Here is a 27,943-nt window from a genome sequence, read left to right as displayed (position 1 = left end):
TGACAGGAGTTCCGGCCATTCGGCTTCTCCATTCCCCGGAATCCGCCCCATCACTCAGAGTGACAGGAGCTCCGGCCAATCGGCTTCTCCATTCCCCGGAATCCCGCCCCCTCACTCAGAGTGACAGGGGCTCCGGCCAATCGGCTTCTCCATTCCCCGGAATCCGCCCCATCACTCAGAGTGACAGGAGCTCCGGCCAATCGGCTTCTCCATTCCCCGGAATCCGCCCCATCACTCAGAGTGACAGGAGCTCCGACCAATCGGCTTCTCCACTCCCCGGAATCCCGCCCCCTCACTCAGAGTGACAGGAGCTCCGGCCAATCGGCTTCTCCATTCCCCGGAATCCCGCCCCCTCCCTCAGTGACGACACAAACAACATGTAGAGTTTCTGCTTCTTGGATTTAATGATGAGCTGTGGAATCTTTGAGAAAAACTGTTTCTATTCCAGTGATTCTCAGATTGTTTTGTTTGAAGAATCATTTTACAAATGTAACCATGGAGCCCCCAATGTAAATTATAATTCTATATAATAACCACAATATGAACAGGTTCCATCAGTTTACAGCTGGCAGGAGGCAGGGAGACGGTGTGAAATTATGGGATGGATCTGTTAGTGACCTTTCACCCCGCAGATTGTCAGCGGCGCCGAGTTTTTCCCGATAGTCAATCCCGGATTGAAGATGGGAAAGATTCTCTCAGTGAAAGTGTGGGTGAAAGTGTGGAGATGGGACATGTTGTCCGCATTGTAAAATTACACCTGTCCACCCTCATAGTCCAGGGAAACCCCGATCTTCCGGGGATTCACACTCGGGGTGAGGGGGGTCAGTGAGGGGGAGGTGAGGGCTGAATAAACTCTTCCGGGAAACAGCCTCACAATCCAGAATCCGGTCTCAGGGCTCAGGTCGATTCTCCCTTTCCTGTTCACAGACTCTCGGGCCACTCCCAGAATCCACTCTCTCTCCCCCACCTCCACCTCCCAGTAATGTCTCCCTGATGTGAATCCCTCTGATCCCAGGACAAAGAGCCAGTAATCAAACCTCTCCGGGGTGTCAGGGAGCCGCTGCCGTTTGTCTCCGAGTCTCACACTGGTCCGGTCCTTAGACAGGATGAGCCGGGGATGCGCTGTGTTCGGATCCAGAGTCAGAGAGACTGGAGCTGGGGGAAAGTTACAATAACACAGTCAGTGATTTAGAGAGAGGGGGTGGGGAGGGGAGAGAGTGTGAGGAGTGAGGAAGAGAGGAGAGAGGTTTGTGAGGGGGAGGGGAGAATGAGGGGTGGGGGAGAAACAGCAGGAATGTGATGGGTTCATGGAGCCAGAGGGAGGGGAGAGGAGTGGGAAGAGAGCAGAAAGGAGAGGCAGGGAAGAGGGGAGAGGGTGAGTGACAGAGACATAGGGAGGGGGAAGAGAAGGAGGTGGAGGGGTGCAGTTGGGAAGAGAGAAAACAGGCAGTAATGAGAGGGACTGGAGGGAGCAGGAGGATAAAGAGGGAGAGAGAGCGGGATGAGGGAGAGGGCAAGTCAGAGTGGGACGTTTTGAGTGGAAGCAGGAGGGAGAACGGCAGAGCAGATGACAGGGATTGGGAGAGTGGGTGAGAAAGAAAGGGCAGAGAAGAGAGAGCATCTGGAAGGCAGGTCGTGTGGGAGGCTGTGAGACATCAAGGTGGAGGGGTACAGAGCTCAGGGTGGCAGAGAGAGTGAGAGAGAGCATGAAAACAAAAGTGGGAGAGTGTGAGAAAGAGAAACGAGGATAGTTAATGAGAGCAAGAGCGTGGGAGGAAGATTAGGATGGTGTGAGAGAGAGTCGGAGAGAAGAGAGAATGTTGTGTGGGATCTTCTAGATAGTTTGCCCAGTTAAAACGCTTCATTTTAAGGTATTTCTGCCTAATGTAACTAATTGTGCTGTGCTTTAAGCTAACTTCAGCTAATTTGGTCACATCAGCTTGAAATTCTGGGTCTAGCCTGGAGACTTAGTTGTATTCTCTGAAAGTACAATGTACAGAAGCTTACTCATGGTCACAGAAACAAGTTGTTGGTGCAGCTGGAGACTGCTTATACGAAAGTAATCTTTATTTCGCTTTCTGTAAAATGCTTATAAAAGACGCTTAAATAAAGGAGTATTTACTTCGGACCAGTCGTGCTCAAGTTTATTCTGAAGAAATAAACAGACCCTTCCGTGTGAAAGACAGGATGGGAAATAAAGCAGGAGGGGCAGGGAAGAATGTGGGAGAGAGGGAAAGGGGAGAGCGTCTGAAGAGAGGAGAGTGAGGGGGAGAAGTATTGCAGAATGATGAGGGAAGGGGATAGGAGGTGAGGTGGAGAGAAATTTTGCGTAGATGGGGGAGAGTGGGAAGGTGCTGAGGGAGAGTGGGTGGGGAGCAGGGTCAGGGAGCAGGAGGTATAAGTGAGTGCCCGGCAGAGAGATGGGATGGTTGTGGGGAATGGGAGTGAGATTGCGGGACAGATTGAGTTTCAAGTTTATTATTGTCACAAGTAGGCTTAAATTAACACTGCAATGGAGTTGGTGTGAAAATCACCACACTTCGGCGCCTGTACACTGAAGGAGAATTTAGCACGGCTAACCAGCACGTCTTCGGACTGTGGGAGGAAACTGGAACACCTGGAGGAAACCCACGCAGACATGGGGGAGAACGTGTAGACTCCGCACAGACAGTGACCCAAGCCAGGAATCGAAACCGGGTCCTGAGAGGCAGCAATGCTAACCACTGTGCCACCGTGCCACCCAAGGTAAGAAGAAGAGAGGAATTAAAGAGGGAGAGACAAACGGAGAGCGGGAGGTGAGTGAGAGAGGGAGAAAGGGGAGAGAGAATGTTGGTGGAAAGAAGTTAGCGGGGAGAAGGGAGGGTATGTGAGTAGAGGAGAGCATAAGGGACAGGGAGAGGAAGGAGGGAGAGACAGTGGGGTTGGGGAAGGAGAATTTGAGAGAGGGAAGACAGACTGAGAAGAAGAGTGGGAGGGAAGGTCAAGGTTGAGGAGAGAGGGAGAGGGGACAGAAGTGGAGGAGAGAAAGCTGCAGAGAGCGGGTGGGAGGTGATATCTCTGTGAAGCATCATGTAGATGTCACTGTACAGATTGTACACAATCCGAGTCTGTAAGATATCACACAAAAAATCAATTCCAAGAACAAAATAATTTGGAACAGGAGTAGGCCATTCGGCCCCTCGAGCCTGCTCTGGCACTCAACAAGATCATGACTGATCTGATTGGATATTGTCAGTGCTCCGGCCTCCACTGCTCACTGGGGTAGAGAATTCCAACACAAATCACCCTCTGATAGAAAACAAAATCTCATTTCTGTATTAAATGGGAGATTGCTCATTTTCAAACTGTCCATTGTACAAGACGCCATCGCAAGGGAAACATCCACTCAGCATCAATCCTGTCGAGTCCCCTCAGTGTCTTCTATGCTTCAATAAGATCACCTCTCATTCTCCTAAACTCCAATGGGTATAGGCCAAACCTGCTCAGGCTTTCATGATAACATAACCGCCTTCATCCAAGGAATCAGTCTCTAATTCAATGGTAATTTCTTATATTATCTATATTAATCATTTGGATGAGGGAAGTGAATGTATTATTGCTAAGTTTGAGGATGGCACAACAATAGGTGGGAAGGCAAGTGGTGAGGATGAGAGTCTACAGAGGGATTTAAAAAAAATTAGTGTGTGGGTGAAAGCTTGGCAGATGAAAAATAATGCAGGAAAATGTGAAGTTATGCACATTGGTGGGAAGATAAAGGAGCTGGATATTATTTGAATAGAGAAAGACTGCAGAAAGCTGCAGCACAGTGGGATTTGGGATCCTTGTGCAAAGATCACAAAAAGCTGGCATGCAAGTACAGCAAGTGTCAGGGAAGACAAATGGAATATTGACCTTTATTAAAAAGGAATGGAGTATGAAAATAGGGAGGTCTTGCTAAAACTGTCCAAGTGACCAGTTAGACCACACCTGGAATACAGTTTTCATCCCCTTACCTCAGAAAAGACATACCAGCATTAGAGGCAGTCCAGAGAAAGTTCATTAGATTGATTCCAAATATGGAGGGATATGTTTATCAATCGAGGCTAAGTCGGATGGGCCTGTACTCATTGGAGTTTAGAAGAATGATACAGATAGGATTCTCAGGGGGCTTGACAGCTTGGATGCTGACAGGTTGTTTCCCTTTGTGGGAGAGTCCAGGACCAAAGGGCATATTCTCAGAGCAAAGGGTTGTCCATTTAAGACAGAGATGAGGAGGAATTTCTTCTCTCAGAATCCTTGGAACTCTTTACCGCAGAGAGCTGTAGAGGCTGGGACATATCTTTAGGGCTGAGATAGACAGGTTTTTAATCAATAATGGAATCAGGGTTATGGAAATAAGGTGGGAAAATGGAGTTGGAGGATTATCACATCAGACCAGTCCTGATCTCATTGAATGGCAGAGCAGACTCAATGAGCCGAATGGCCTACCTCTGTTCTTGTGTCTTATGATCTCATGATCTTATGTAAGGAGATCAAAATAGTGCACATTACTCCAAATGCAGCCTCACTAAGGCCCTGTACCCCTGCAGGCACAATTTTTATACTTGATTCTCCTGACAATAAACACCGACATCCCATTTATATTCCTAATTACTTGCTGTACATGCAGACTAACGTTTTGTGATTTTTACACCAGGACATCCAGATCCCTCTCTACCCGAGAGTTCTGCAGTTTCTCGGTGTGATACCAGACCAGACCCCAAATTTGTTACAATATTGGATGAGGCTCCATATTTTGTTAGATTCAGAATAGGAACAATCAATATTTTTTGGTGCACAGAGCAAATTTGAAATCCCAGTTACTAAAGAAGGGTATAAAGCCATAAGATTCCATAATTTGAAAGAAATACAATAATTTTAGAGGCAGCACCAAGGCATAATGGTTCGCACTGCTGCCTCACAGCTCCAGGGACATGGGTTCAATTCCAGCCTTGGGTCACTGTCTGTGTTGAGTTTGCACGTTCTCCTTGTGTCTGCGTGGGTTTCCTCCGGATGCTCCGGTTTCCTCCCCACTCCAAAGGTGTGCGGGTAGGTGGATTGGCCATGTTAAATTGCCCCTTAGTTTTTGTGTGTGAGTGTATGCCCTGCGATGGATTGGTGTCCCGTTCTGGGTGTACCCTGCTTAACTCCCAGTGCCTGTCGGGATACGCTCTGACTCCCCAGGACCTTGAATTAGAGTAAGTGGTGAAGTGAGGAATAATTTTTGTATTAAAGAATCAATGAAGCGAACAATTAATACTATATAACTTACACATAAATAATGAACGAGGTTAGCATGAATTAACAGGAAATCCTAATGACTCACTAAGAGGATAAAGTCATAAGATTCCATAATTTGAAAGAAACACAATAATTTTAGAGGTGGCACAGTGGTGGTGGTAACAGTTGGTTAGGCTGCTACCTCACAGCTCCAGGCACTGGTCTCACACACGCCTCAAACCTCATGTTAGATGACACGACCAAGGCAGAACACACAGACTTTCTCAATAATCTGTCCAAATGTCAATGATCACCATTAAAAACCTCCCATAAATAATGGAGGATCAGGTGACTGGCATTAATGAGGAACTACAAGATGCTCTGATGCTTATAAGAACAGTAGAAATAGAGAAATGAATGAGATTTGAAGTAGGTAAATTTCCCCAGACCTGGTGGTCTCTATCTCAGATGCTGAAAGTAGTGACTGGAGAGAAAGTAGATGCATTGGTGGTTATCTTTCAAAATTCTACAGACTCTGGAATTGTTCCTGCAGATTGGAAGGTGCAAATGTAACTCCAATGTTTCAGAAAGAAGGGAGAGAATATGGGGAATGAAAAACTTGTTAGCACGACATTAGTCAGAGGGAAAATGCTAGGATCTGTAACAAATGACGTAATAACTGAACACTGAGAAAATAATGGTGAATTTGGGCGCAGTCAATGGGGATTTATGAAAGGGAATCAGTTTCACAAACTGGTTGGAGATTTTGAAGAATGTAAAAGCAGAATAGATAAGGTGTAACTGGTGGACCTGGTGTACTTAAATTTTCAGAAAGCTTTTAATAAGATCCCACACAAAAGGTTAGTAAATAACTTTAAAGCAGATGAAATTTGGTGGAATGTACTAGCATGCAGTACATGCCAGTATATGTACATGGGAACTGATTAACACACTGAAAAGAGAGAGTAGGGATAAATGCTCATTTTGAGGTGAGCAGCCTGTTACTAGTGGGGAAAACACAGTAAGAAGTTTAACAACACCAGGTTAAAGTCCAACAGGTTTATTTGGTAGCAAAAGCCACACAAGCTTTCGAAGCTCTAAGCCCCTTCTTCAGGTGAGTGGGAATTCTGTTCACAAACAGAGCTTATAAAGACACAGACTCAATTTACATGAATAATGGTTGGAATGCGAATACTTACAACTAATCAAGTCTTTAAGAAACAATGTGAGTGGAGAGAGCATCAAGACAGGCTAGTGAAACTCTGCAGGTCCACGCAACTGTGGGAGTTACAAATAGTGTGACACGAATAACCTCACGATGCTCCACTTCTCCAGCTTCCACCCTAAACACGTTAAAGAAGCCATCCCCTACGGACAAGCCCTCCGTATACACAGGATCTGCTCGGATGAGGAGGATCGCAACAGACACCTCCAGACGCTGAAAGATGCCCTCATAAGAACAGGATATGGCGCTGGACTCATTGATCAACAGTTCCAACGCGCCACAGCGAAAAACCACACCGACCTCCTCAGAAGACAAACACGGGACACAGTGGACAGAGTACCCTTCGTTTTCCAGTACTTCCCCGGAGCGGAGAAGCTACGGCATCTCCTCCGGAGCCTTCAACATGTCATTGATGAAGACGAACATCTCGCCAAGGCCATCCCCACACCCCCCACTTCTTGCCTTCAAACAACTGCACAACCTCAAACAGACCATTGTCCGCAGCAAACTACCCAGCCTTCAGGAGAACAGTGACCATGACACCACACAACCCTGCCACAGCAACCTCTGCAAGACGTGCCGGATCATCGACACAGATGCCATCATCTCACGTGAGAACACCATCCACCAGGTACACGGTACATACCCTTGCAATTCGGCCAACGTTGTCGACCTGATACGCTGCAAGAAAGGATGTCCCGAGGCATGGTACATTGGGGAAACTATGCAGACGCTGCGACAACGGATGAATGAACACCGCTCGACAATCACCAGGCAAGACTGTTCTCTTCCTGTTGGGGAGCACTTCAGCGGTCACGGGCATTCGGCCTCTGATATTCGGATAAGCGTTCTCCAAGGCGGCCTTCGCGACACACGGCAGCGCAGAGTCGCTGAGCAGAAACTGATAGCCAAGTTCCGCACACACGAGGACGGCCTCAACCGGGATATTGGGTTCATGTCACACTATTTGTAACTCCCACAGTTGCGTGGACCTGCAGAGTTTCACTGGCTGTCTTGTCTGGAGACAATACACATCTTTTTAGCCTGTCTTGATGCTCTCTCCACTCACATTGTTTCGTTTCTTAAAGACTTGATTAGTTGTAAGTATTCGCATTCCAACCATTATTCATGTAATTTGAGTCTGTGTCTTTATAAGCTCTGTTTGTGAACAGAATTCCCACTCACCTGAAGAAGTTCATTTTCAGGTTGGCAACCTCTAACTAGTGGGGTTCCACAGGGATCAGTGCTGGGACCGCAACTGTTTAGAATATATATAAATTACGTGGATGAAGGGAGCAAATGGACTGTTTGAACCTGATGAAGGAGCAACGCTCCGAAAGCTTGTGATACCAAATAAACCTGTTGGACTTTAACCTGGTGTTGTGAGACTTCTTACTGTGACTTGGACGAAGGAAGCAAATGTAGACAATTTTGCAGATGACAAAAATAGGTGAAAAGGCAAGTTGCGAGAGGGAAACAGTTTGCAGAGAGATCTTAATAGGTTAAGTAAGTGAGCAAAAAGTTGGCAAATGGAGCAGAATGTGGGAAAATGTGAAGTTGTTCAATTTGGAAGGGAGAACAAATGAACAGAGTATTATTTAAATGGAGAAAAATGGAAGAAAGGTGTAACACAAAGGGACTTGCGGGTTCTTGTGCACGAAACACAGAAAGCTCGCACACAGCGGCAGCAGGAAATCAGGAAGGCTAATGGAATATTGGGCCTTATTTCAAAGGGGATGGAGTATAAGAGTAGGGACATCTTGCTGCGACTGTACAAGGTACCACTGAGACCATATCTGGAGCACTGTGAGCAGTTTTGGTTCCCCTTATTTAAGGAACGTCATTATTCCATTGGAGGCAGTTCAGGGAAAGCTCACTAGGATGATCCCCGGTACGGAGGGATTGTCATGAGGAAAGTTAAAATAATTTGGGACTCTGCTCATTGGAATTTAGAAGAATGAAATGTAATCTCAATGAAACATAGAGGATTATTAAGGGGCCTGACAGGGTAAATGCTGAGAGGATGTTCCCCCTCATGGGAGAGTCTAGGACCAGAGGGCATCGTCTCAGAAAAAGAGGCATCAGCTTAAGACTAAGATGAAGAGGAATTTCTTCTCTCAGAGGGTAATGAATCTCTGGAATTCTTAACTGCAGAGAGTTGTAGATTCTGGGTCGATCAGCATGTTCAAGGCTGAGATAGACAGATTATTAATCAGAGAGGGAATCAAGGGTTATGGTGTTAAGGCGGGAAAGTTGAGATGAGGGTGTGAGTCTTTGGAACACCTTGCCACAGAGAGGGGTGGGGACAGAGTCCTTGTGTATATATAAGGCTGAGATAGATAGATTCTTGATCAGGAATAGAAGCAAAGGCTTTGGGGAAAGGGCAGGAAAGTGGTTGTGAGGAATGTCGGCTCAGCCAGGATCCTATTGAATGGCAGAGCAGGCTTGAGGGGCTGAATGGCCTACTCCTGTTTTTATTTCTCGTGCTCTCATGAAGACAACGATTGTGTGAGTAGCAAATTAAATTCACATGGTAAGTTCTGGTCACACCTTCTCATTTTTAACTATAGATTCAGAATCAAAATCAGATCATTTCCTTTCTCTTATACTCCATCCCCCTTGAAATAAGGCCCAACATTCCATAAGCCTTCCTGATTTCCTTCAATCAGTTATACTGGCTTGTATAACTTGTAGAACCAACAAGGGAACAGGCCACCTTGGACTGGGTGTTGTGCAATGAGAAAGGATTAGTTGGCAATCTAGTTGTGAGAGAACCCTTGGGGACGAGTGACCATAATATGGTTGAATTCTTTGTCAAGGTGGATAGTGATGTCGTTGATTCTGAGACCAGGGTCCTGAATCTCAATAAAGGTAACTATGATGGTATGAGGCATGAATTGGCCATGATCGACTGGGGAACATTACTGAAAGTAAAGACAGTGGACAGGCAATGGCAAGCATTTAAAGAATAAATAGGTGAACTCCAGAAGTTGTTTATTCCTGTTTGGTGCAAGAGATGGTAAGGGAATTGTGCCGAAACCATGGCTTACAAGGGAAATTCGAGATATTATCAGATTCAAGGAAGATGCATACAAATTGGCAAGAAAAAGCAATAGGCCTGAGGATTTGGTGCAGTTTAAAATTCAGCAAAGGAGGACTAAGGGATTGATTAAGAAGGGAAAAATAGAGTGTGAAAGTTAGCTAGCATGGAACATAAAAACTGACTGTAAAAGTTTCTATCGGTTTGTAAAGTGAAAAAGATTCACAAAAATGAATGTAGGCCCAGCTGTGAGGAGGATGAAGAGATGCTTCAGCATGATTTGGACAGGCTGAGTGTGTGGGCATATGCATGGCAGATGCAGTAAAATGTGGATAAATGCGCAGTTATCCACTTTGGTAACAACAATAATGATGCATGTAAAAATGGTACAGCAATTATCACGGGGGATTATAATCTACATATCAATTGGTCAAACCAGGTCGGTCAAGGCAGCCTTGAGGAGGAGTTCATAGAATGTATCCGCGATAGCTTCCTTGAACAGTATGTAATGGAACCGACAAGGGAGCAAGCTATCCTAGATCTGGTCCTGTGTAATGAGATGGGAATAATTAATGATCTTACAGTTAGGGATCCTCTCGGAAGAAGCGGTCACAGTATGGTTGAATTTAAAATACAGATGGGGCGTGAGAAGGTAAAATCCAATACCAGTGTCTTGGGCTTAAACAAAGGAGACTACAAAGGGATGGGGGAGGAGTTGGCTAAGGTAGACTGGGAGCAAAAACTTTATGGTGGGACAATTGAGGAATACTGGAGGACTTTCAAAGCAATCTTTCACAGTGCTCAGCAAAAGTATATACCAGTGATAAGGAAGGACTACAGAAAAAGAGATAATCAGCCATGGATATCGAAGGAAATCAAGGAGGGTATCAAATTGAAAGAAAATGCATACAAAGTGGCAAAGATGAGTTGGAGCCCAGAGTATTGGGAAATCTTTAAAGGTCAGCAGAAAGCCACGAAAAAAGCGATAAAGAAAAGTAAGATGGATTATGAGAGTAAACTAGCTCAGAATATAAAAACAGAGAGCAAAGGTTTCTACAAATATATAAAACGAAAAAGAGTGGCTAAAGTAAACATTGGTCCTTTAGAGGATGAGAAGGGGGATCTAGTAACTGGAAATGAGAAAATGGCTGAGGCATTGAACAGGTATTTTGTGTCGGTCTTCACAGTGGAAGACACAAATACCATGCCAAAGATTGATGACAGGAAGGCTATGGCAGGTGAGAACCTAGAAACTATCATTATCACAAAAGAGGTAGTGTTGGGCAAGTTAATGGGGGTAAAGGTAGACAAGTCTCCTGGTCCTGATGGAATCCATCCCAGGGTAATAAAAGAGATGGCGGGAGAAATAGCAAATACACGAGTGGTAATTTACCAAAATTCTCTGGAGTGGTTCCCGCAGATTGGAAAACAGCAAATGTGACACCATTGTTTAAAAAAGGAGGTAGACAAAAGGCAGATGACTATAGGCCGGTTAGCTTCACTTCTGTAGCAGGGAAAATGTTTGAATCTATCATCAAGGAAGAAATAGCGAGACATCTGGATATAAATTGTCCCATTGCTAAGACGCAGCATGTGTTCATGAAGGGAAGGTCATGTTTGACTAATTTGGTGGAATTCTTTGAGAACATTACATGTCCAGTGGACAATGGGGAATCTGTGGATGTGGTGTCTCTGGATTTCCAGAAGGCAGTTGGCAAAGTGCCGCACCAAAGACTGTTACATAAGAAAAAGATGCACGGTGTTCCGGGTAACGTATTAGCATGGACAGAGGATTGGTTAGCTAACAGAAAGCAAAGAGTGGGGGTAAATGGGTGTTTTTCTGGTTGGCGATCAGTGACTAGTGGTGTGCCTCAGGGATCAGTGTTGGGACCACAATTGTTTATGATTTACATCGATGATTAGGAGTTGGGGACCAAGTGTAGTGTGTCAAAATTCGCAGATGACACTAAGATGGGTGGCAGAGCAAAGTGTGCAGAGGACGTTGAAAGTCTGCAAAAGGATATAGATAGTCTCAGTGAGTGGGCGAGGGTCTGGCAGATGGAGTACAATGTTGGTAAATGTGAAGTCATCCATTTTGGTAGGAATAACAGTAAAATGGACTATTATTTAAATGGTAAAAAATTGCAGCCTGCTGCTGTGCAAAGGGACCTGGGTGTCCTTGTGCAGGAATCTCAAGGAGTTGGTTTGTATGTGCAGCAGGTAATTAAGAAGGCAAATGGAATTTTGTCCTTCATTGCGAGAGGGATGGAGTTTAAAAACAGCGAGGTTATGTTGCAGCTGTATAAGGTGCTGGTGAGGCCACACCTGGAGTACTGTGTACAGTTTTGGTCTCCTTACTTGAGAAAGGATATACTGGCACTGGAGGGGGTGCAGAGGAGATTCACTAGGTTAATTCTTGAGTTGAGAGGGTTGGCTTATGAGGAGAGACTGAGTAGACTGGGGCTATACTCATTGGAATTCAGAAGAATGAGGGGAGATCTGATGGAAACATATAAGATTATAAAGGGAATAGATAAGATAGAAGCAGGGAAGTTGTTTCCACTGGCAGGTGAAACTAGTACTGGGGGACATAGCCTCAAAATAAGGGGAAGAGATTTAGGACTGAGTTGAGGAGGAACTTCTTCACTCAAAGGGTTGTGAATCTGTGGAATTCCCTGCCCAGTGAAGCAGTTGAGGCTACCTCATTGAATGTTTTTAAGGCAAGGATACATTTTTGAACAGTAAAGGATGAAGGGTTATGGTGAGCGGGTGGGTAAATGGAGCTGAGCCCACAAAAAGATCAGCCATGATCTTATTGAATGGTGGAGCAGGCTCGAGGGGCCAGATGGCCTACTCCTGCTCCTAGTTTTTATGTTCTTATGTAGATCAGTTGGAGACTTGCGCGGAGAGATGGCAGATGGAGTTTAATCCGGACAAAAGTGAGGTAATGCATTTTGGAAGGTCTAATACAAATAGGAAATATGCAGTAAATGGCAGAACCCTTAAGAGTATTGATAGGCAGAGGGATCTGGGTGTACAGGTGCATGCTTGCCTTCATCGGCCGGGGCATTGAGTTTAAAAATTGGCAAGTCATGTTGCAATTTTATTGAGCCTTAGTTAGGCTACACTTGGAATATAGTGTTCAATTCTGGTCGCCACACTACCAGAAAGATGTAGAGGCTTTGGAGAGGGTACAGAAAAGATGTACCAGGATGTTGCCTGGTATGGAGGGCATTAGCTATGAGGAGAGGTTCGAGGAACTTGGTTTGTTCTCACTGGAATGACGGAGGTTGAGGGGCGACCTGATAGATTATGAGGGGGATGGACAGAGTGGATAGCCAGAATCTTTTTCCCCGGGTGGAAGAGTCAATTACTAGGGGGCACAGGTTTAAGAAGCAAGGGGCAAAGTTTATTGGAGATGTACGAGGCACGTCTTTTACACAGAGGGTCGTGGGTGCCTGGAACTCTCTGCCGGGGAGGTAGTGGAAGCAGATATGATAGTGGCTTTTAAGGGGCATTTGGACAAATACATGAATCGTGTGGGAATGCAGAGATATGGTCCCAGGAAGGGTAGGGGGTTTTAGTTCAGTCGGGCAGCATGGTCGGCGCAGTCTTGAGGGCCGATGGGCCTGTTCCTGTGGGGTAATTTTCTTTGTTCTTTGATATGTTGGCCTTCATAGAGAGAGGATTTGAGTATCAGAATAGGGATGTTTTGCTGCAATTGTATAGGGTATTGGGGAGGCCACACCTGGAGTATTGTGTGCAGTTTTGGTGTCCTTATCTGAGGAAGGATGTCCTTGCTATAGAAGGAGTCCAGCGAAGGTTTACCAGGCTGATTCCTGCGATGGAAGGTCTGCCATATGAGGAGAGACTAAGTCGGTTAGGATTATATTCACTGGCGTTTGGAAGGGTGAGAGGGGATCTCATAGAAACTTATAAAATTCTAACAGGGTCAGACAGGGTAGATTCATAAAGAATGTTCCCAATCGTGGAGGAGTCCAGAATGAGGGGTCATAATTTGAAGACAAGGGGTAAACGTTTTAGAACTGAGGTGAGGAGAAATTTATTGACCCAAAGGGTGGTGAATCTGTGGGATTCACTACCACTGAATGTAGTTGAGGTCAAAATGTTGTGTGATTTCATGAAGAAATGAGATATAGCTCTTTGGGCTGATGGATCAAGAGACTTGGGGAGAAGGAGGATCAGGATATTGAATTTGATGACCAGACATGGTCAAAGCTTGGGGCTCCAAAAGCTTGTGCTGCCAAATAAACCTGTTGGACTTTAACCTGGTGTTGTGAGACTTCTTACTGTGCTCACCCCAGTCCAACGCCGGCATCTCCACATCAAAATAAAAAGCTGAGCACGTTCAAAGGGCCAAATGGTCTACTCCTGCTTCGAGTTTCTATGTTAATGAGAGAACTATCTGGAGTGGCAGTTATCTGTCAATCACCTGAAAGCAGTTGGTTCATGAGTGTTAATCAGTGCAGCAGGAAGTAAAACTAGCAAGCGACTCATCAGAGGGTCTACAAGTAAGACTCACCTTTCAAAATGCATGGCCAGTAATAGGTGCATGAGACAGGTGACTGCACTGGACTGGGATGGAGACTGAGTGAGCAGCGAATTAGGTTCATGCGGGAATAAAATGCACAGGGGAAAGAAATGTGATTATCATTGGAATTATTCTAAGTTAATTAAGTGAGGAATTTAATTAAATTTAACTGGATAACATGAGGAACAGTGCAAGACTGGTGTTGTGTTGCAGCTGAGGAATGTGTGATTTTGGACGTCCAGGTGTTCCATGACAAACACATCTGCAGAAAGTGTTAGCAGCTGGAGGACTTCCAGATCAGAATTAGTGAGTTAGAGGCTGAACTGCAGACACTGCACAATGTAAGGGAATGGGAGAAATACCTGGACAATTTGTTCCAGAATATGGTCACACGTCTTAGAATCGGGTCATCTGTTTTGGTCAGCAGTGAGTGACAGGAGGATGTGACCGAGAGTGAGACAGGTAAAGGGACTGAGCAGAGAGTAATGGAGGAGCTTCAGACTTTGCAGTTGTTGAAAAGGTTTGAGGTGCTTACAATCTGTGTGGATGAAAGCAAAGGCTGCAAAGTGAATGAGCAGTATAACCATGGCACCATGATACAGGAAGCCTATCAAGTGGGGGATAACAAACAGGAATGTGGTGGCAGTAGGGGCAATATAGTGTGGGACACAGATACTGTTCTCTGCAGCAAAAGTGAGCATGTGCTCAGAGCTGGAGAAGAATTTTCATTGTAAGTGGGAGGATCCAGTTGGCATGGTCTGTGTAGGTACCAAAGACATAGACAGGACAAGCAAAGAACATTGTCCTGGTCCACTCCACTAATGTTCAATCAGGGTGATATTGTGGGCTGGGTGGGAACACTGAGGTTGGAGGGAAGTGGTCACGCAAGCAGGGATATTTGGGATATCTGTAAAGGGCATAGTCACCATGAGAGGCTCGGTACCAATTAAGAAGCAGAACCTCAAAGGTAATAATCTCTGGATCATTACCTGAGCTACATGTAAACTGGCAGAGGGAAAATGAGATGACAAAGATGAATGCTCAAAGGCTGGTGTCTGGATCATGGGCATTGGCACCAGTATTGGGGATAGTGGGGTTGTTTTGATTCGATTTATTATTGTCACATTTATACTGTGAAAAATATTGTTTCTTGCAGGCTAGACAGATGAAACATATTGTTCATAGAGTACATATGAGAGAAGGAAAGGGTAGGATGCAGAATATAGTGTTGCAGTTACAGACAGGGTGAAGAGAAAGCTCAGCTTAATATATGAAAGCACCATTCAAAAGTCTGATGGCAGCAAGGAAGAAGCTGTTCTTGAGTTGGTTGGTACGTGTTCTCAGACTTTTGTATCTTCTTCCCGACGGACGAAGGTGGAAGAGAGAATGTCTGTGGTGCTTGGGGTCCTTGATTATGCTGGCTGCTTTTACTGATGTGGAGATGCCGGCGTTGGACTGGGGTGAACACAGTAAGAGTTTTAACAACACCAGGTGAAAAGCCAACAGGTTTATTTGGTAGCAAATGCCATTTGCTTTCGGAGTGCTGCTCCTTCGACATTTCCACTCCATCTGACGAAGGAGCAGCATTCCGAAAGCTAATGGTAATTGCTACCAAATAAACCTGTTGGACTTAAACCTGGTGTTGTTAAAACTCTTACTGCTTTTACTGAGGCAGCGGGAAGTGTCGACGGAGTCAATGGATGGGGATCTGGTTTGCGTGATGGATGAGGCTACATTTACAACCCTTTATAGTTTCTTGCGGTCTTGGTAGAGCAGGAGCCATACCAAGCTGTGATACAACCAGAAAGAATGCTTTCTATGGTGCATCTGTAAAAGGTCGTGAGAGTTATGGCAGTCATGCCGAATTTCCGAAGCCTCCTGAGAAAGTAGAGACGTTGGTGGACTTTCTTAACTATAGCATTGGCATGGAGGGACCAGGACAGGTTGTTGGTGATCTGAACACCTTGAAACCTGAAGCTCTGGGCCATTCCCACTTCAGCACTGTTGTTGTAGACAGGGGCATGTCCTCTGTTACGTTTCCTGAAGTCGATGACTCTCGTTCATTGTACTGACATTGAGGGAGATTATTGTCGTCACACCATTTTACCAGATTCTCTATCTCTTTCCTGTAGCCCGTCTCATCGTTGTTTGAGATCTGACCCACTATGGTAGTGTCATCAGCAAACTTGAAAATAGAGCTGGAGGGGAATTTGGCCACGTGGTCATAGGTGTATAGGGAGTATCGTAGGGGGCTGAGAACACAGCCTTGTGGAGCACTGGAGTTGAGGATGATCATTGAGGAAATGTCGTTCCCTATCCTTACTGATTGTGGCCTGTACGAAAGGAAGTCTAGGATCCAGTCGCAGAGCGAGGAGCCAAGCCAAAGGCCACGGAGTTTGGAGATGAGTTTGTTGGAATAATGGTGTTGAAGGCTGAGCTGTAGTCAATGAATAGGAGTCTGACATCGGTCTCTTTGTTATCTGGGTGATCCAGGTTTGAGTGCAGGGCCAGGGAGATGGCGTCTGCTGTGGACCTGTTGCGGTGATAAGTGAACTATCATGGATCCAGGCAATCTGGGAGGCCGGAATTGATTTGTGCCATGACTAACCTTTCAAAGCATTTCATAATGATGGATGTCAGAGCCACTTGATGGTAGTCAAGTTAAAGTTTATTTATTAGTCACAAGTAACGCTTACATTGACACTGCAATGAAGTTACTGTGAAATTCCCCATGTCGCCACAGTCTGGCACCTGTTTGGGTCAATGCACCTAACCAGCATGTCTTTCAGAATGTGGGAGGAAACCGGAGCACCCGGATGAAACCCACGCTAACACATGGAGAACGTGCAAACTCCACACAGACAGTGACCCAAGCCGGGAATCGAACCCAGGTCCCTGGCGCTGTGATGCAGCAGTGCTAACCAGTGCTACCTTGCCGCCCCGCACACTGCCTGATTGTTGGGATGGTCTACACCTGAACTGCTAGAATGAGTGTTCCAACAAATTGCATAACTCGGGAAGTAAAGAGAGCTTTAAACTAAACTCGGAGGGTGAAGGATCCAAATTGCGTTCATGTGGTAAATCCAGGGGGAGATTCAAGGCAAGAAACCATCATAATAATATGGGAAATGAGGATCAAAGAATAGCAGGAATGGACAAAGAGATCAAAACTAAGAATACAACAGTAATCAAGACGAGATGATACAAAGATAATAAAAAGTTGAAACTAAAAGCTGTGTATGTGAATGTACACAACATTCATAACAAAGTAAACAAATTGATAACACACATTGAAGTAAATGAATATGATCTGATAACTTTACAGAGACATTGCTGCAGGACGAAAGGATAACATTTAATGACATTCAAGAAGGATAGAAAGCTCGGTAAAGGTGGAGGGGTCGCACTGTTTATCAAGGACCTCAAAGAACAAAGAACAGTACAGCACAGGAAACAGGCCCTTCGGCCCTCCAAGCCTGTGCCGCTCCTTGGTCCAACTAGACCAATCGTTTGTATCCCTCCATTCCCAGGCTGCTCATGTGACTATCCAGGTAAGTCTTAAACGATGTCAGCGTGCCTGCCTCCACCACCCTACTTGGCAGCGCATTCCAGGCCCCCACCACCCTCTGCGTAAAAAACGTCCCTCTGATGTCTGAATTAAACTTCGCCCCTCTCAGCTTGAGCCCGTGACCCCTCGTGATCGTCACCTCCGACCTGGGAAAAAGCTTCCCACTGTTCACCCTATCTATACCCTTCATAATCTTGTATACCTCTATTAGATCTCCCCTCATTCTCCGTCTTTCCAAGGAGGACAACCCCAGTCTACCCAATCTCTCCTCATAGCTAAGACCCTCCATACCAGGCAACATCCTGGTAAACCTTCTCTGCACTCTCTCCAATGCCTCCACGTCCTTCTGGTAGTGCGGCGACCAGAACTGGACGCAGTACTCCAAATGTGCCTAACCAGCGTTCTGTACAGCTGCATCAGCAGACTCCAGCTTTTATACTCTATACCCCGTCCTATAAAGGCAAGCATACCATATGCCTTCTTCACCACCTTCTCCACCTGTGTTGCCACCTTCAAGGATTTGTGGACTTGCACACCTAGGTCCCTCTGTGTTTCTATACTCCTGATGACTCTGCCATTTATTGTATAACTCCTCCCTACATTATTTCTTTCAAAATGCATCACTTCGCATTTATCCGGATTAAACTCCATCTGCCACCTCTCCGCCCAATTTTCCAGCCTATCTATATCCTGCTGTATTGCCCGACAATGCTCTTCGCTATCCACAATTGGTGCAATAGCTGGAGATGACCTCGGTTCAGGAGATCCGAATATAAAATTGGTTTGGAGATGAGGAATAGGAGGGGAAAGAAGTCAATAGTGGGAGTGGTCAACAGTCCTCGCAACAGTAGCCACAATGTGGGTCACAGATGAAAAGACAGTAATAATCATGGGTGATTTTAATCTAAATATAAACCGGAAAAATCAGGCTGTAGTTTCCAGGATGGGGAGTTCACAGAATTCTTTCGAGAAAGTTTCTCACAGCAGAACGTTCTGGAACTAACCAGAGAGTAGGTTATATTAGACTTGTCTTTGTGCACTGTGACAGGAATAATGAGTGAATTCAGAGTGAAGGCAGCACTGGGTAGCAGCAACTACAATATGATTGAATTTGAAATCCAGTTTGAAAGGGAAAAGAGAGGATCTAAGATCGGTATTTTAAACTTGAATCGGAGCAACTATCTGATCATGAAAGCTAAGCTAGTTGTAGTGAACTGGGTCCCCATGGGGGATATATCGACAGAGAAGCAATGGCAGATATTTAAGACGATATTTCAGAATAAATATATTCCTACTGGAAAGAAAATCCCCCATGGGAGGACCCACCATCTGCGGTTCACTAAGAAGTTAAAGAAAGACTCAAATTAATGGAAAAAGCAGATAACTGAGCAAAGATGAATGGCAGGTTAGATGACTGATCAGAATGTAAAGAATGGCAGAGATCAAAACCCCCACAATAATGTAGCAGCAGCAAAATAGGTATCCAGTGTCCCCACACTAAACATAAGGAGAAGTCACATTGTCTGTACAAACTGGAGACATTTGATATAACTGGAGACTCAATACAATCTTGATCTTCCATTGCATGGTGATGCCCCACCCAGAGGAACAATCTATACAATGGTTTAATCCCTGGTCTTAAAGGGACCACTGGAAACTCCATTGGAAATGAAGTAAGGAGTTTATTTGCTCTGTTTCCTGCCTAAAATTTATACCGGAAACAACATCATCAAAACAGAAAACTTCATCATTATCACAATGCTGTTCCTGTGATCTTGTTGTTTGCAAATTGGTTTTCTCATTTTCTACATTCAAACAGTGACTGTTCCTCAAAATTATTTCACTGGTTCTGAAGTGTTTAGGCTCACACTGCAGGAATGAAGGAAGCTTTTGATGATTTCTCTGTGACCAGGAGGTGAGTTATTTTTCTTACTGCTGCTCACTGCTCCTTTCTCTCTCACCCCCGCTGTGTATTCATGAGGATTTCTTGTCCCCTGTTCTCTCCTCAGGAACGACAGAACCTTTTCCCACACTGCAAACCAGTGGGAAACTGGACAGTGATATTGTTCTGAAGATCAGCCCTCAGAATGGATTGGGCCTCTGATCAAATTCATAGAGTGAGCGGTGGATTCACTGGTTCACTGCCTCAATGGAGTCACTCAAAAACTCAACCTCACTCAATCCAAACTGCCCTGTCACCCGCCCTATTCTACATTTAACACTATAGCTACTTTGATCTAGACTCTGTGACCGTGTCAAACACGTGGATGTTTATAATCTCCCTTTTATTCTGAACCTTGAACATTTCAATAAGATCACCACACTCCCTCTCTTATCCAGTGCAGACTCGCAGTTTCTGCAGTCCCTCCTCTTGATTAATGTGTCCAATTCCACCAAACAGATTTTCTGTCATTTATCACTTGCTCTCTAATGCCTGTGTGTCTTCCTGATAAATGATGATTTAAAAAATGTTTCCCAGAATGACAGACGGGACCAGTCCAGTCTCCTGGTGCAATTCTATTCACATCCTGAGATTGGTGCTCTATTCCTCTGGTTATACAGATCCCTTCACTGCTTTGACACACAGTGCTGATGGCTTCAGACGCTTACCCAGAGCAACCCACAGAAAGAGAAATATGAGAATGGGGAGACTCCAGGTATTAACAACTGGAAATGTGAGTATTTAATCTGGATCTTTGGAGCCCATTTAATATATTTACAACTGGATTTATCACCAGGAAAATTAATATAAGAGATTTACCGGGGTTAATGAAGTTTATCATTTCTCTCCATGCTCTGTACTGTAAAGGGCCTTTGTACTTCCCGATAGACAGGGCGGCAGCAGATACTGAGAGTGTGTGATTCTCATCACTAATCCTGTAAACGGTAAAAATGATGCTATGAATTTGTCTTTGTTAGAAGATTTTAGAATTTACTTAAATGGTCAAGTTTTCAGCATTTTTGATGATAGAGAAAATGTACAAAGTGAAATGTTAATCTAGTTTCTCTAACTGAGAAAGGAATAACTTTTAAATTCAAGGGCAGAGAATGGAAACAGCCATGTCTTGAAAAAGGTTCAAAACCTGATAACAGCCATCACACACTGCAGGAAATGATAAACATTCAGCCTGTCCACTTGCTGCATTATAAACAAAGTTTGTAGAACAAAGACAAAGGCTGAAAACATCCCAAAGCTGAATATCCAATTCTGCAATCCCTGGGCCCACAACCCTCCCAGAATCCTGCTCTCCTCGACATCCGGCACCTTGAACATCTCTGATTTCAGTCACTCCCCCATTGGGAGCTGGACCTTCAGCTGCCGAGGTCCTGAGCTCTGGAATTCCCTCCTGATCCTCTCTATCTTTCTATTTCTCTTTCTTCCTTTCAGACGCTCTCTGAAATCCATCTCCGTCATCCAGATTAATATTTCCTTATTTGGCTCTGTGTCAATTTACTTTTATGACGCTCCTGTGAAACCCTTTAGAATATTAATTTCCAATGAAGGCACTATATAAATTCAAGTGTTGTGGTTGTTAACGACACAGAGCCAGATTGTATTTAGTATAAAATTAGAATCCGTTCCCCCCTTTAATGTGAGACTTTCTCGGGTTGGTCAGGCTCCATGCAGGGACATGGGTGACCCACTCCTTGGAAGCATGGACCATGCGGCTCTCTCAGGGTCAGTGGGAAGGTCACAGACACTAACAGCCAACATCGGGCAAGTGATCACTTCCGGCCTGGGAACCAGATTGTATTATTTACACTTCCCGGTTATTTATTACAATATTGTAGAACAGTTCTGTAAAATCACTGTAATAAAGTGAGTTATCATAAAGCTCTCGTCAGTGTGTATACGCGGAGCTTATCATTTCCTGCAGTGTGTGATGTCTTGGTAACTAATGACCAACCATTTAAAGTAGTGACAACAACCAATAAATAAATACATAATAACACTTCACTGAGTTTATTTTACCATCCTGCAGAGTTTCAAGTAAAGAACATGTCCTACCTTCTCTTCCGACAAGCTTCCTCCTGAAAGAAATGAATCAGGAACAGTGAGGGTGACAGTAACAGATTTCAGGAGCAGTTAGACAGGCTGGTGAAATGAGCAGACTCAGAGCAGATGAGATTTCACACGGAAATGTAAAGTGATGCATTTTGGAAGGAAGATTGTGGAGAGTCAAATAAACTGGAATTGAACATCAGCCCCGCTCACAGACACAGTGACTCTCACACACCGTACCAGACACACCCACACACTCACAACATGGAACTGGAACTGGATATCAGTCCTGCTGACAGACAGTGGGGGTTATTCTCCAGCCCACTGCGATGCTCCAGCAATGCAACAGGCTGGGAGACATCAGTGGAGGTTGTTTAGCGGGCTCCCCGCTCGGCGCCACGGTCTTCACGCGTCTCCCAGACGAAGATTTGTGGCGTCATCAGCTTCACCGAGCTAATTTCCATATTTAAGTTCCTATTTACATCTAATTAATGGGTCCGGGATTAGAGTCTCCGGACCCGCTAGTGTGTCTCCCCCTGCCAGGAGTGGTTCACTCCAGCAGGTTTTACAACAGCTCCCACTAACGGGAAGCAGGCGGCCCGACCCCACCGGAAGGAACAGAGGCCATGGAGGACTCCACAGGGGGTCGGGGGTAAGGGGTGTGCACCTTGGGCAGTGCCAGCTTTGCAGTGCCAGCCTGGCCCCCTGGCAATGCCCAAGGGGAAAAGTGGCAATGCCCACTGGGCATCGAGCAGTGCCAATGGGGTGGGTCAGAGAGGGCAGGGCAATGAGGGTGGGGCCTGTTGTGAGGGCGATCGGTGGGAGTGGGTGGGGAGGTGGATGGGTCCCACTGCCACTCTGCATAGGGGTCGGTGGCAGAGGAAGGGAAGAGGGTGATCAGGACCGGCCATCCAGGTTGCGGGGGGTGGGGGGGGCGGGGCGGGGGGGGGGGGGCGAGGCTGGCGGGATTGGGGTTCAGGGAGATCGGGGCTTATGGGGCAGTTGGTGGGGTGGGGGTTGCGGGGGAGACATCGGTGCATGCCCGGAGAGGTCCGGGACGCCAGCAATCAGGGGATTAGGGGGGGCTGAAGGGGAAGGGATGCGGGGTCGCGGTGCTGGCCAGCGATCTCCGCTCTGACAGATCGGTGCATGTGCAGTTTCCCACTCAGCGCTATGCTGCCGGCCTCTCCAACGGGAATGGGGTCCGCTCCCTGATTTTCAGCGTGAATCTCGCTGAGGCACTCTACAATACTCAGAGTTTGGGCGATTCATTTTGAAAATCCCACTACAAAAAACCCAGCGGGAGTTACTCCAGGTTTTACACAAATTCGGCACTTCGAATTGTTTTGGGAGAATCGGCCCCAGTGACTCTCACACACCGGACCAGACACACCCACACACTCACAACATGGAACTGGAACTGGATTACAATGGGAGTTCCAGGAGGAAATTAAACACGGAAATAATCACAAAGCAAGTGTGAAGATCAAGAAAACTCATTCTCAGGAGGTTCCAGGTATTCCCAGGAATCTGCAGACAGTGTGGGAGCCGTTAATTCCGAGACGACAGGAAAACGGTTCAGGAAGGGACACAAAATTCTGTTCAATTCTTTTAGTATTTTTCAGTAAATTCTATATTAATTTCACAGTTATCATCAGTTATTTAGTGACTGTGTGAAGTTTCCCTGAACTGAGCCGCAATATATTCCCTCACCTGCAGAAATATCAGCTCGTCTTTTTGCTCCATCTGTTTCTGTATCTTTGAGAGTTTCTCCTCAATAGAATTTAAATTCTCCTGAATCTCTCGAAGGTTTCTCTCCATTGGTTTTAGAATCGTCTCCTCTTCTTCCCTGAGATCTCTGAGTAAACGCTGCTCTTTCTCAGTGAGAATCTGGTGCATTTTAGCGAACTCGGATGTGATGTGGGTCTGCAGACTGCTCGACTGTTCCTACCGAATGAAACGTGAAACATAGAACATAGAAAAGCTACAGCACAAATAGGCCCTTCGGCCCACAAGTTGCGCCGAACAATTTCCTTACCTTCTTGGCTCATCTATAACCCTCTATCTTACTAACCTCCATGAACCTATCCAAAAGTCTCTTAAAAGACTCAATCGAATCCGCTTCCACCACCACTACCGGCAGCCGATTCCACACACCCACCACCCTCTGAGTGAAAAACTTACCCCAAATATCTCCTCTATACCTACTCCCCAGCACCCTAAACCTGTGGCCTCTCGTGACAACCATTTCAGCCCTGGGTAAAAGCCTCTGAGAATCCACTCTATCAATACCTCTCAACATCTTATACACCTTTATCAGGTCACCTCTCATCCTTCGCCTCTCCAAAGAGAATAGACCTAGCTCTCTCAACCTATCCTCATAAGGCATACCACTTAATCTAAGCAACATCCTCGTAAATCTCCTCTGCACCCGTTCTATGGCTTCCACATCCTTTCTGTAATGAGGCGACCAGAACTGGGCACAGTACTCCAGGTGGGGTCTGACCAGGGTCCTATACAGCTGCAGCAATATCTCCCGATTTCTAAACTCAATTCCTCTATTGATGAAGGCCAGTATTCCATACGCCTTCTTAACCACAGCCTCCACCTGCGACGCCGCTTTGAGCGTCCTATGAACCCGGACCCCAAGATCCCTCTGCTTTTCCATACTGCCAAGCGTCTTATCCTTAATATTATATTCTTCCATCCTATTCGACCTGCCAAAATGAACCACCACACACTTATCTGGGTTGAAGTCCATCTGCCACTTCTCCGCCCAGTCCTGCATCTTATCTATGTCTTGTTGCAACTGCTGCCATCACTCTACACTATCCACAACACCTCCAACCTTTGTGTCATCAGCAAACTTGCCAACCCATCCTTCCACTTCCTCATCCAGGTCATTTATAAAAATCACAAAGAGCCAGGGTCCCAGAACAGATCCCTGCGGCACCCCACTGGTGACCGACCTCCACTCTGAAAAAGACCCATCTACAACCACTCTTTGCCTTCTGTGGGCAAGCCAGTTCTGAAACCACAAAGCAACGTCCTCTTGTATCCCACGCCCCATCACTTTCTCCATAAGCCTTGCATGGGGCACCTTATCAAACGCCTTACTGAAACCCATATAGACCACATCTTCCGCTCTTCCCCCATCTAAGTGTCTAGTCACATCTTCAAATAACTCAATCAGACTCGTAAGGCATGATCTGCCTCGGACAAAGCCGTGCTGTCTACTTCTGATCATACTATTCCTTTCCAAATGTTCATAAATCCTGCCTCTCAGGATCTTCTCCATCAACTTACCTACCACTGAGGTTAGACTCACCGGTCTATAATTTCCTGGGCTATCTCTTCTCCCTTTCTTGAATCATGGAACCACATCCACCATCCTCCAATCCTCCGGAACCTCTCCTATCTCCATTGATGATGTAAAGATCATCGCCAGAGGATCAGCAATCTCTTCCCTCGCCTCCCACAGTAACCTGGGGTACATCCCATCCGGTACCGGCGATTTATCTAACTTGATGCTTTTCAACAGCTCCAACACACCCTCTTTCCTAATGCCCACATGCTCAATCTTCTCAGTCCACTGCAAGTCTGCACTGCAACTACCAAGATCCTTTTCCACTGTGAATACTGAAGCAAAGTATTCATTGAGTACCTCTGCTATTTCAACCGGTTCAATGCAGACTTTCCCACCGTCACATTTGATTGGTCCTACTCCTTCACATCTTATCCTCTTGCTCTTCACATACTTGTAGAATGCCTTGGGGTTTTCCTTTATCCTGTCTACCAAGGCCTTCTCTTGTCCCCTCCTGGCTCTTCTAATTTCCCTCTTTTGTTCCTTCCTACTAGTCGTATACGCTTCTAGATTTCTAACATTACCTAGCTCCCTGAACCTTTTGTCAGCTTTTCTTTTCTTCCTGACTAAATCCGTTACAACCTTCGTGCACCACGGTTCCTGTAACCTACCATAACTCCCCTGTCGCACCGGAACATTGCCGTGCAGAGCTCCAGACAAATTTTCCTTGAAAATTTGCCACATTTCTTCCATACATTTCCCTGAGAAAACCTCCTTCCAATTTATGCCTCTAATTTCCTGCCTAATAGCATCATAGTTGCCCTTACTCCAGATAAACACTTTCCTAGCTCGGCTGATCCTATCTCTTTCCAATGGTAGTGTAAAGGAGATAGAGTTATGATCAGTATTCCCAAAATGCTCTCCCACTGATAGATCTGACACCTGCCCAGGTTCATTCGCTAATATCAAATCAAGCACAGCCTATCTTCTTGTAGGCTTATCCACATACTGTGCCAGGAAGCTCTCCTGAACACACCTAACAAACTCCTCTCCATCTAAACCCCTTACCCTCGGGATATTCCAATCGATATTTGGGAAATTAAAATCTCCCATCACGACCACTCTGTTATTATCCGGCATCTCCACATCATGATTATCACATCTCTCCAGAATCTGCTTCCCAATCTGCTCCTCCACATCTCTGCTACTATTGGGCGGCCTATAGAAAACACCCAGTAAAGTTACCGATCCCTTCCTGTTCCTAGCCTCCACCCACAGAGATTCCGTCGACAATCCTTCCGTGGCATCCATCTTTTCTACAGCTGTGACACTATCCCTGATCAACAGTGCCACTCCCCGACCTCTTTTGCCTCCTTCTCTGTCCCTCTTGAAACATCTGAAACCCAGTACTTGAAGTACCCAGTCCTGACCCTGAGATAACCAAGTCTCTGTAATGGCCACCACATCACACTTCCAAGCAGCGATCCACGCTCTAAGCTCATCCATTTTGTTCACTATACTCCTTGCGTTAAAATAAACACACCTCAACCCTTCGGTCTGAGAGCTCCCCTTCCCCTTCCTATCCTCCCTCTCACACTGCCGAACAGCACCTCTTATTTTTACTCGAACCTCCTCTCTCCCAGTCACCACATTTTAGAAATCTTAGAAACCCTACAGCACAGAAGAGGCCATTTGGCCCATCGAGTCTGTACCGACCACAATCCCACCCAGGCCCTACATCTTTTATCCACTGATCCCTCTAACCTACGCATCCCAGGACACTAAGGGGCAATTTTAGCATGGCCAATCAACCTAACCCGCACATCTTTGGACTGTGGGAGGAAACCGGAGCACCCGGAGGAAACCCACGCAGACACGAGGAGAATGTGCAAACTCCAGACAACAGTGACCCGAGCCGGGAATTGAACCCAGGTCCCTGGAGCTGTGAAGCAGCAGTGCTAACCACTGTGCTACCGTGCCGCCCATTTTGATTCCCACCCCCCAACCATTCTAGTTTAAACCGTCCCCAGTAACCTTAGCAAACCTTCCAAACATAATTAATGTCCCACGATAAAGTGAACAAAACTAATCGAGATCCCAGAAAATCAGCACAGGAGACCTTACCCTAACTTCAGAAATCTTCCGTTTCTGTTTCATTTCCTTTTTTCGAACCGCCGATTTCTTCTCTGTGAGAGAAACTAAGGAAGATTTCAGCTGATCCTGGGATTGGGAGAGAAAATCACAGAATGAAAGTGCTGGATGTTGAAAATGTGATAAAACTATCAGGTAAATAATATTTCCCTTTTACCTTGTAGATTTCAACAGCTTCATCGATGGGCAGGAAGCGGTGATCTCTGTGTTCCCGCGAATCTCTACAAATCAGACAGATCAATTTCTTGTCAGTTTCACAAAACAGCTTCAGTTCTTCCTGATGTTTCTCACAGTGAAGTTTACTTTCCTTCTCTTTCGGATTTAGCTTTATTTGTCGAGCTTTCTCGGCCAGATTCGCTAAGGCCCGATTTATCCTGAGGTTTCTTTCCGGAAACTCCTCTCTACATTCCGGGCAGGAGTTTATCGCCTTCTTTTCCCAACACTGGGTGATGCAGGAGCGGCAGAAGCTGTGTCCACAATCCAGTGAAACGGGTTCAGTGAAGATATCGAGACAAATGGGACAAATTGTCTCCTCGGTCAAACTCTGGAGCTGTTGTCTGGAAGCCATGTTCACACTCAGCACTTCCTGATTCAAACCGCTTTCAGTTTCGGTTTTCCTGCCGCACATCCTCAGTTCAGCTATTTCCCGATAAAGTTCACTGTATCACTCAGGGAATTATTATTACAGAGTGGGCCATGTCCTCTCCACTTTCACACCGGAGATAAAAACTGGAGAGGTCTGAAGGATAATGGAGGGGAATAATTGAACTCTGTCGGGGGCGGGTTGGGCTCCCGGGGATGTTGCCAATGGAAAGAGAGAGAGAGATTTGGAGAGATAGAATGGGGAGAAGAGGTGGAGATG

At 45.7% G+C, this 27,943-nt stretch overlaps 1 protein-coding gene across 1 annotated transcript; it reads right to left on the bottom strand.

Moving 5' to 3' along the window:
- Positions 1–380: 380 nt before the first annotated feature.
- Positions 381–27,862, bottom strand: LOC144496795 (zinc-binding protein A33-like). The gene is made up of 6 exons (XM_078217341.1): positions 27,239–27,862; positions 27,055–27,150; positions 23,340–23,573; positions 21,633–21,655; positions 20,385–20,500; positions 381–1,155 (listed from the first exon to the last, which is right to left on the bottom strand). Exons 1-6 carry the CDS (start codon positions 27,707–27,709, stop codon positions 752–754), a joined length of 1,344 nt encoding a protein of 447 aa, XP_078073467.1. The 5' UTR covers positions 27,710–27,862; the 3' UTR covers positions 381–751.
- Positions 27,863–27,943: the final 81 nt, after the last annotated feature.

The sequence above is a fragment of the Mustelus asterias genome, chromosome 8 (assembly GCF_964213995.1).
Source record: "Mustelus asterias chromosome 8, sMusAst1.hap1.1, whole genome shotgun sequence".
NCBI classification, from domain to species: Eukaryota; Metazoa; Chordata; class Chondrichthyes; order Carcharhiniformes; family Triakidae; genus Mustelus; species Mustelus asterias.
Note: the sequence above shows the minus strand (reverse complement) of the source record. Positions and strands in the feature narration are given on the sequence as shown.